The following is an 11,109-nucleotide window of genomic DNA, read 5'->3' as shown; positions in this document are numbered from 1 at the left end:
AACCAACCAACCAACCAACCACACAAACAAACCCCGAAACAGAAGCCCAGGCCAGGCTCTACTCCTGGGTCACAGGCTGCATTTCGTCCCCACATCGACTCTCCTTCCACGGGCAACACTTCCTCAACGCTTTTCATTAAAAGCACAGACCAGTTATTTTGTAGAATGTCCCTCAGTTTGGGTTTGTCTGATGTTTCCTCATCCTTAGACAAAACTGTTTCATCCCTCAACTTTACTTTTTAAAAGATGTTCTTTATTTATTTGTGCTCTCTGACAAAAACAAAAAACCAACCAACCAACCAACCAACCACACAAACAAACCCCGAAACAGAAGCCCAGGCCAGGCTTCTCCCCTCCCGCTGAGCAGGGAGCCTGATGTGGGACTCAATCCCACAACCTGGGATCAAAACCTGAGCTGAAGGCAGACCCTTAACTGACTGAGCCACCCAGGCATCCCTCATTCCTCAACTTTAGAGAAGAGTTCCTTTTCAGGGTCTTAATTGTTTAAATTCAGAAGAGCACAAAGGAGGAAATAATGAATATATGTGTTGCCATATTTCTTATTTTTCTTTTCTTTTACAGATAAAATTACAAGTGAGAGAGATGTCCCCTGGTTGCCTTCAATCCATTTGCTACACACAGCTAACGGGACCTTTCACTTAAAACCCTTCAGTGTCTCCCTGTTCTCCCCAACCCCCCCAGACGCCAACCCTGGCAGACAGACTCCTCTCAGCTGGGACCTACTTCTCCAGTCCTGTCGCCTATCCACTTGTCCTCCCTCCTCGGTTCATTCTAACGCAGCAAATCCCTCCAGGGGAAGGAGGAAGCAGAAGGCAGCAGCCAACCTTACAGGGACCTCGTGGTACCATGGAAAACAAGGCAACTAAGCAACAAAATTGAACACAATCACAGGCAGGAAATGCTTGTTTAAAAATCAGCAAAAGACCCTCAGGGAGACCCGGGAGCAGACAGTTAGCCCATCTGCGGCAGTTTCCTGGTTTGTAAAATAAGGACATAATATGTATGACACGACTGTTATGCTGACCGAGTGACAGTGTGTGCCTGGTCTAAACAGACACATATCTGTATCTTATACATGCGTCTATGTACATGTGTGTGTGCTCGATGTTGTCACTGTTATCTATGCAAGGTTCCCCATTCCTGTCCCTTCCTTCTCTTTCCCCTCTCCTCTGAATTCATATAGGTCAAGAGGTTGCAGTGGCTGCTACCCATGCTTCTGATGAGCTGGGACCCAGGCCAGAGGAGGGTCCTTGTCACAGAGATGGGCCCATGGTCCCCAGAGCATCACCCTCAACTCCAAGCCAACTGGTCTCTTGGACTACAGTATACATTGAACAAAGCTCAGCAGCGTCATTTCGCAGAGTGTAGAGAATGGATCCCTGCTGTCCTCATCAAGAACCCCATGGCACTTAGGACATTGTGTCCCATCGAACACTGTGGTCTGGGATTGGTGGCATACGGTGGGCTTTCTGATCATACAGCAGCTGGCAGCCCACTAGACCTACAAGCTCGCCAAGCACAGGCATTGAACCGCTATCTTATAAGGACAAGCAAACCATGAGAGGGATCGTCAACATTACAGCTCTGCCAAAGAAATGGGAAAAGAGGTAGGTTATTCTATGATTTCGTAGGAATTCTAGCAAAAGAAAACAAGAGAATGCCCATTTTACCACATTTGGTGAGTGACACCATGAAAAAATGCCCAACGATATTGCAAAGAATGGTACCAAGGTAAAGATGCTTGAGATGACTAGCTTTCCGGAGTAACATATACTCAGAATATGTTTTACATACTCAAGGATGATCTTACTACAGTCTATGTTTTTAAGCCACAGGCATATACCATTAAGAGCTATCTTAAAGCGCTTATATTTTACCAAGAAGAACCACAACCTATAAGAAAACCTTCCCCTACAGTTCGGGCCACCATTGAGAATACTGAACATTCACTGCACCAGAAATAACAGAAAAATTAAGAAATGAATAAAATTTAACATTTTGAGTAAGAAATGTATTAGCAACACAAGGTTTCTGGAATGAAGACCACCTTTTGTGTGCCCAGAATGGAGCCTAGCCCTTTGGAGGACAAGATTTGCTGATTAACTTCTTGCTAATAAAACTTGCTAATAAAACTTCTTGCTAAATAAAAAGAAAAAAAAAGGCATTAGAATCCCCCAGGAGCTTCCTGCTCTTTACAGACTAAGTCTATAGTGAAATTTTCCCACCACTAAGATATGTTAATGTGATCATTTTTTAAAAAAATATTTTATTTATTTATTTGACAGACAGAGAGTACAAGCAGTCAGAGAGGCAGGCAGAGAGAGAGGAGGAAGCAGGCTCCCCATTGAGCAGAGAGCCTGACGCGGGGCTCGATCCCAGGACCCTGGAATCATGACCTGAGCCGAAGGCAGAGGCTTTAACCCACTGAGCCACCCAGGCGCCCCTAATGTGATCATTTTTAACTAAAATAATACATGTTACTATCATTCCTTAGTTTTATTCGGACAGACTTTTTTCTCATCTCTAAGTATACAGTGCTCACAACTGGTTTTTAATTGCTCAGAAAAACCCAGATAATAATTGAAATATGTAGTTGTAATCATTAAATTACACTTAAGGGCTGTAAAATAGAAATGTTTTAGGCATCTGAACTTAGATTAAGGCCAAGACAATTGGGAACCAAAATATATAGAACTTTAAGGATTAAATAAAGGTTCAGAAAGCAATAGAAACCTGAAGTAAGCAGAGAATGCCATAAATGCCCTAAGAGAAAAAACATTTTTTATAAGTTTTTATGGGGGGGTAGGGCAAGGGAGAGAGAATCTTAAGCAGGTACGTTCCATGCCCAGCATGGAGCTCGATCTCACAACCCTGAGATCATAACCTGAGCCTAACTCAAGAGTCAGAGGCTTAACTGACTGAGACTCCCAGGCGCCCCAAGAGAAAAAAGATTTTTAAGTAGGACCTGCAACTATGAAAAACAAAACAAAACAAAACAAAAACCCCCATCAAAGCTGAAATGCATTTAAATTCTTAGAACATTTCTTATTTTACACTATCAATTTAATTTGTTCTGTCCGAAGAATGACAGATTAGAAAAAGACAATACAATTTTCAAACTGGGGAGATTTATTTAAAATTTTTCAAAAATTGTTATTTTTTTAACCTATCTGCCAAGTCTTGGATTTATTTACCAATATGTCCAGGGTACTGTTGATAGGGTGGGTAATGGTGAGTAAAAGAGCCACTCATTTTGTCTGGACCTTGGTAGCAGAGTCACAGCAAAAGCCCAACTGTGTAAGTTAGAATCTCTTGGGCAACACTCTCTAGCTGGTTGACCTTGAGTAAGTTCAAGTCAAGCAAGTTACTTCTTTGTACCTCAGTTTCCTCATCTGAAAAATGGCATAATCACAGTCTTTACCTCACGGACTTAGGACTGCAGCAGTTAATACAGGGCGAGTTCTTAGAGCAGTTTCTGGCAAACAACAGGCACTTAATAAATGCTAAAAATAATAATTATTACCGCAGGATGATTCAGTGAAGTGTGAGCTCCCCTAATGTTCATGATATTCTCTGTCACAGATTTTGGCTATATTTTTTCTCTTTTCCAAAACCACATTAAAAAAAATGCAACTGCATCTCACTACATATGAAAATCAATTCCAGGTGTGGATAAATCAATACAACAAGCAAAACAACAAAGCATCTATAATAATAGAACACTTTCATGATCTTGAGCTGGGACACTTTATTAAAGAAGCTACAGAAAACTCTTACTAACATTTTAAGGAACAGATCAATACATTTTTTAAAAGATTTTTATTTATTTACTTATTTGAGATAGAATGGGAAGGAGAGCACAAGCATGGGGAGTAGCAGGCAGAGGGAGAAGCAGGCTCCCTGCCCAAGTAGAGAGCCCGACGTGGGGCTCGATCCCAGGACTCCAGGATCATGACCTGAGCTGAAGGCAGCCACTCAACCGACTCAGTCACCCAGGCGCCCCAGGAACAAACCAATAAATTAAAGGAATTTTTATTTATTAACATATAGAAAAATATGATAGTATATACAAGAGTGAAAAACAAGGCAAAAGGGAGAAGATATTTGGATATATCTTCTCATATTATATTACAAATAACTCACAATGAAAAGCATCTAGAATATATAAAGATCCTCTGAAACCCATAATACATTATATATTAACTGAATTTAAATAAAAATGAACTTTAAAAAATAATATATAAAGAGTCCCTACAGGGGCTCCTGGGTGGCTCAGTGGGTTAAAGCCTCTGCCTTCGGCTCAGGTCATGATCCCAGGGTCTGGGATCGAGCCTCACATTGGGCTCTCTGCTCTGCAGGGAGTCTGCTTCCTCCTCTCTCTCTGCCTGCCTCTCTGCCTACTTGTGATCTCTGTCTGTCAAATAAATAAATAAAATACTTTAAAAAATAATAAAGAGCCCCCACAAATCAGTATGAAAAAGACAAGACAACCCACCCAAAGGAAAATGATATGAAGCTTCTTTCTAGATAATCTTATGCTCGGGCTCTGGTTTGTGTTCATCACTGCTCTGAAGACTTACTAACATCCGTAACTGTTATGAATATATCCTAAGGGTGAGAGGCACGGTGATTGAATATTTTAATGTACTACTGGTAAGTAGAGAGCTTGGCAAAAACTAGCCATGAATTAAATCATGCATTCTGTGTAGTGAACAAAATCAGCCTTTCCTCTCTCTATGGAACACGCTGAAAGTCTAAAATTCTACATGAATCATCCATGTTTGGGGCATCCTCCCTTAAAAAGTAAATAATGGGGGCACTTGGGTGGCTCAGTCAGTTAAGCCTCTGCCTTTGGCTCAGGTCATGATTCCGGGGTCCTAGGATCGAGCCCCACGTAGGGCTCTCTGCTTGGGGGGAGCCTGCTTCTCCCTCTCCCTCTGCCTGCTGCTCCCCCTACTTGTGCTCTTTCTCTGTCAAATAAATAAATAAAATCTTTAAAAAAAAAGTAGATAATGACTGTGAAGAGACATTTAGGCAGGAACTCTGAGGAGAATTCATCATGCCTCCCCTGGCCTGCCTTCCATTAAAAAAAAAAAAAAAGAAAGAAATCATAAGAGAAAAAGAAAGATGACTTCATTTTCGAGTCACTGACCGTACGGAAAAATGTCTGGCCCTCTGACTCGAGATCGTAAGCTTGACAAGTTGACTTAAGACACCCCCTGCCTCATAGTCATGCCCTGGGTAATTCTCTCTTCTCTGAGTGGGGGCTGCATCTGGTGGCCTGGTTCTAACCAGCAGAATGGGCAAAAGTAATGGGATGTCGCTTTTGATATCGGGTGACAGCCTCTGGTTTCCATATGTTCACTGTTCCTCTCTCACTCGTAGGCTCTGAAAAAGCCAGAGGCCACGTTGTGAGTCATCCTAGGGAGAGGCCCACGTGGCAAGGAAGTAACAGCTGGCCACAGCCAACAACCCCAAGAAACTGAGGGCTGTCCCCAGCCACAGGGGTGTGGGCTTGGAAGCGCGTCCTTCCCAGTCAAGCCCTGGGATTGCTACAACCCCGCTGACCCGTCCCTTGCAGCCTTGTACGAGTCCCTGAGCCAGAGAGCACAGCTAAAGTGTGAGATAACAAGTGTGATCTTAAGCCACTACATTTGAGAGTAATTTGTTTGAGAGCAACACGGATAAGTAACACAGTAATATTTATTTGAATGGATCCTAATTGGATTTACGGAGTAGCTAGTGTATGCACAGCATTAAAATCCACTTTCTTTAAAAAAAAAGATATATTAATTTATTTTAGAGCAAGAGCAGAGAGTGGGGGTGGGTGGGGAGGGGGAGAGGGAGAAGGGAGAGAGAATCCGAAACAGACTCCACGCTGAGAGCAGGGCCCTGAGATCACGACCTGAGCCAAAACCAAGAGTCAGACATTTCACCGACTCTGCCACCCATGTGCCCCTACAATCTACTTTTTCAAAAAGCACTCTGAAGTGCTGATTTCTATTTTCCCACCAGTTCTAGTGCAATGTAATTGACAGGGCTCCTTTCTGTTTGTTCCTCCCACCAAAGCAAAAATATGTTGACAATATTTAAGAAAACGTATGCGTTTCCTATGGTTTCTATAATAATGACAAAAACTTGCTGGCTTAAAACAACACAACCTTGTTATCTAATAATGCTGGGGGGTTTGTGTCCAAAGATGGGTCTCCGGGTCCTAAAATCAAGGTACCAGTAGGACAGCCTTCCTTCTGGAGGCTTTAGGGGGAAATGCACTTCCCTGCCTCTTCTAACTTCTAGAGGTTGCCCCTCCTGCTTGGCCCAAGGCCCCCCTCCCATTTTCCAAAAGCAGCAACGGTATCACCTGGACTTATGTTTCCACCATCACACCTTTCCCTCGGACTCTCGCTTCCTCCTTCTTTTACACAGACCCTTTGATTATACTGGGTCCACCTGGACTATCCAGGCTACTCTCCTGGATAGCAGAAATTGGGGGGATTGATGGATATATACTGTAAAGAAAACTAAAAGATTGGGGAAGCAAAAAATACTTACACGAGGAAGTTTTTCCATGCCATAACCATCGTCCATTTTTAACATTGTAGATCATGCCTTTAAATACCTAGTAACAGAAAGGGGCACCTGGGTGGCTTAGTGGGTTAAGCCTCTGCCTTTGGCTCAGGTCAAGATCTCAGGGTTCTGGGATCGAGCCCTGCATTGGGCTCTCTGCTCAGCAGGGAACCTGCTTCTCCCTCTCCCTCTGCCTGCCATTCTGCCTACTTGTGCTCTCTCTGTCAGATAGATAAATAAAATCTTAAATAAAATGAATGAATGCATGCATGCGTAGTGGTAGAATCCCCGTGCAGAAAGATGGGGGAGCCACAGAGGCGCTGTTCAGAGCCACACTTTGATGCCATCAGAAGACAAAGGGGACGTGAGGACCAGAAGGTCCAAGTCTCTTGGGCAAGACTGGAATTTTCCTAGGAGTATGGATTTGGTGTTTCTCAGTGAATGACAAAAGTGTTGTCTGTAAGTCAATTTGCAGCAAGGAAAATCAGATTGATTTGTAAGAGATGGTAAAAGTCATGGCAAAAAAACCCACAAACAAACCAAAAAACAACTACTTATTCCTATTTCAGCCAAGAACAACATGAAAAACGTGCAGCCAATGTTAAAGGAATCTGGTATTGTCAGAGGCCTGACAAATTGGATTCTTTGTAAGTGATGCTCCGTTCATGCAATCAGCTCCCTTCCAAACCATCACTGCATGAAACATCTGTTTTCTGCGGGATTAGCCGAACTCCATAGGAATAGGCCTTAAAAAAGGCAAGACAGAGATGGTAAAAACCAATTCTTATACTATTTATGGGAAATAATTCAGATAAAACCCAGTCTGATTCATGAGAAATGCTTCCAACCACCCTTAATGGGATGTCCCTCAGGAAATCTGTATTTCCCTGGAATTAGGGGTGCGATGGTAGTGCTGTCTTGCCTCTAGTTCTAGCCCACTGCTTTGGTAATGATACAATGATGTCAATATTAGATCAGTGAGATTGCGAAGCTCATGCCAAAAGCCAAACATAACCCAGACATCCATGTCAAACCCCTTTACTGTGAGTAACAAAACAATTAAAATATTACAAACAAAATATGTCCAGGACCCAGACAATGACGAACACATTTCAAGAAATACTGGCTGCAGCAAAGCACCCAAATAAAATGAATTTAAACAGTCCTTGGGTTTCATAATGGAATTTGGCCCAGGAGGGGGTTTAAAAAAAAAAAAGGACACAGGGTGACCTTGACTTAAACGACTTGATAATAAAATTTATGCAACATGATTTCACCAGTCAATATGGCTGATTACAGGTAGCCGCAAGTATCAAATCTGTAAATAATAAGTGCCTTATATATATATATATACTGGAATTAAATTGTTTGTCTGGTGCTGGACAGAGATGCCCCAAACTCTGGATTTGTCACTGAATGTAAACAGGGATATGTGTGTTTTTGTGTGTGTGTGTGTGTGTGTGTGTGTGTGTGAGAGAGAGAGAGAGAGACAGAGACAGAGACAGAGACAGAGACACTGAGAAAAAGAGGGGACACAGTATAATTGGAGTGATGTCTTAGAAAAGACAGGTCCTTCGGCTTCACAGTTGGGTTTATAACAGACTTGTTGCAAATGGGTTTATACTGACTCAGTGTAAACGTGCGTTTCTAAGCCACTAGCTTTGGCATCCCTCCAAAATTTTTTTTAAAGATTTTATTTATTTATTTGACAGACAGAAATCACAAGTAGGCAGAGAGACAGACAGAGAGAGAGGAGGAAGCAGGGTCCCCGCCGAGCAGAGAGCCCGATGGGGGCTCGATCCCAGGACCCTGGGATCATGACCCGAGTCGATGGCAGAGACTTTAACCCACTGAGCCACCCAGGCGCCCCGCTCCAAAAATGTTTTTGAAAACAAATCTCAGGTTTAGAATTTAGAAGGATGAACTAAAACCGAAGTCTACCCTTTTCAAGTGACATATCACATTCTCTTGTGAGGCCATATAGAGTAGTGACTAAGGGTAGAACAAAACTCAACAGGAACCAGTGGCTTAGTGTCAGTGGGGTCACTGAGCAGCTGGCGCTCTCAAATGTTCCCGATGGAAAGTGGGATTGTGCTTGTCTGACAATGTGTTTTGAAATTAAACGTGCATCTACCTCATCTACCTTGCGACCATCCCTGGAAAACCACTGCATTAAAATAAGTCCCCGTGCGGAAGGACAGGTGGACAAGGATGGCCAAGCACTAGATACGAAGGGAGGACCCGCTTAGAGACGAGCTGGATGCATCACATCCAACCCATAGCCCAGGTTGCCGCCGCTATGAGATCTAATCTGAGTATATATCTAGGATACATCCTAGAGCTGGGATGTATAGGGAAGGTACTGGAAGGAACTGGAGGGAGCAAAGTCAAAATGAAAAGCAAAAGCACTGCACTAATGGTTAAAGCATATGTGCTTTCAGGGGCAGCTGGCTGGCTCACTCAGAAAAACACGCAACTCGACGTCGGGGCTGTGAGTTCAAGTCGCATGTTGGGTGTAGAAGTTACCTAAAAATAAAATCCATTAAGACGCCTGGGTGGCTCAGCTGGTTCAGTGACTGCCTTCGGCTCAGGTCATGATCTGCGAGTCCTGGGATCGAGTCCCGCATCAGGCTCCCAGCTCCATGGGGAGTCTGCTTCTCCCTCTGACCTTCTCCCCTCTCATGCTCTCTCTCTCTCTCTCAAATAAATAAATAAAATTAAATTAAAAAAAATAAAATCCATTAAAAAATATGTGCTTTCATCCTTATTGTTATTAAAAAAATGTGTTTTAAGGGGTAGGCATATGTTTAAGTGTATTAATTAAAAAGTTCTTCTGTGCCTTAAAATAGCCAGAACCACAAAACCAAAGAAGAAAATAATGGATTCGAGGTGAATGCCTAATGACCTCAGGTGCTACCATTTCTAAAAATAAAATTGGCCTTCATGGGTGGGGGGGGTGCCTGGGTGACTCAGTCAATTGAGCATCCAATTCTTGGCTTCAAACTCGGGTCGTGGTCTCAGAGTCATGAGATCCAGCCCCACATGGAGCTCCACGCTTGGTGGGGAGTCTGCTTGAGATTTTCTCTCTCCCTCTCGCCCTCCCGACACTTGTGCTCTCTAAGTAAATAAAATCTTTAAATAAATAAATAAACAAAATTGGACTTAGACACTTGGCAGTTTTCTAAGTAGTCTTTGAATTTGAAAGTTGACTTAAAGGTAAGTCATCCATAATAATACTTTTATCAAAAGATCCCTATATCTCAATCAGGGGCACACCTGTTCGTAAGTGAAAAGGTTGGAATTTGCCTCCAGGAACACTTAGAGGCACCGGTGGCCAGGAAATCAGGAGACATGGGTAAAAGTTCTGCCTTGTCCAGCAAGTCTTCATGAGGACTTGAACAAGTAACTACTCTGTTGGGTCTTAGTGTTTACACCTGTAAAATGGGGGGGAGGGGGCAGACAGTCCAGCCCTAACGTTCTATGAATTCTACCTGATCTTCTACCTGATCTTCTACTTACACATAAACAAAGATCACAGAATCTTGTGTTGAGGTTCAGAAATGAGCCCATTTCTGAGAAAGTAGCCTCTTGTTTTTTTTTCTTTTGATGAAATCCCAGAAGTCATCATACCTTTAGGAATAGGCTGGCAGTGCTTGGCTCCAGCGTCCAGTTTGAAGTCCAAATATAAGGTTGGTGTGTGAGTGTAAATCTTGGACTGAAAAGGAAAAGGAAACCATCAGCACCTATCCAAAATTAAAGTTCTTCCTCACTTCAGCTGGGGTCAAGCACGGTCTGCCTCTTGACCTGGCTTCTGGTTTCATGGGTGTGTTCACTGGGTGAAAATTGTTCTGAGCTATACACTTGATCTATGTGCTTTTCTGTGTCTTATTCTATTTTAATAGATGCTTACATTGATTAAAAACATGCATGTATAAATAGACCAAAAGAGAATCCAGAGCCTAGAATGATTTACTATCCTTGATAAAGGCATCATTTTGCACAGTATTTCTGTAAACACTATGAAGACATGAATATTGTTGCCTTTTCACCCTGGGCCAACCCACAGTGCCCACCACATAGTAGGTATTCAATAAATATTTATTGACTCATTTTCATAATGGAAAAATCCCATGCATAGTAATACAATTATTTACAGTATACACAGGGTACTACTCATCAATGTCTTTACCTACATGCAGCAAAATGCCTCCTTCAGGACAGGGGATTTGGTATAGCCAAAGTGTATGTCTGTGCATTAAATTTTGGAAGAGAGAACTGTAAATAATGTGACCAGAAGACTATTCCCTTTCCTATGAGTATCTCATTTGTGAAGCTTTGGGTTTTAAAAGGTCTGGTAGGTGGTTTTATGTGGATTAGAAGGCCAAACTGCATCCACGCAGCTTCAAAGACAGCAAAAGCAAACTCCCCTGCGCCTGCATAAAAGAAACCAGAAAGACTTAGGGCACCAGGTGCAGCCTGAACCCAAACATTCACCATCAATCTGAAGATGTTGAAACGTAC

General features: G+C 42.6%; 1 protein-coding gene across 1 annotated transcript in view; it reads right to left on the bottom strand.

Annotated features, from left to right (window-relative positions):
* LOC111157101 (pirin) overlaps positions 1–11,109 on the bottom strand; it is a 120,278-nt gene that overhangs the window by 38,905 nt on the left and 70,264 nt on the right. Inside the window, 2 exon segments of the mRNA XM_022518346.1 lie at positions 8,921–8,923; positions 10,219–10,303. Coding sequence (XP_022374054.1) covers positions 8,921–8,923; positions 10,219–10,303 — 88 coding nt within the window.

The sequence above is a fragment of the Enhydra lutris genome, unplaced genomic scaffold (genome assembly GCF_002288905.1).
Source record: "Enhydra lutris kenyoni isolate GAN:26980312 unplaced genomic scaffold, ASM228890v2 scaffoldscaffold52, whole genome shotgun sequence".
Taxonomy (NCBI): Eukaryota; Metazoa; Chordata; class Mammalia; order Carnivora; family Mustelidae; genus Enhydra; species Enhydra lutris.
This window is presented reverse-complemented; position numbering and strand designations above follow the sequence as displayed.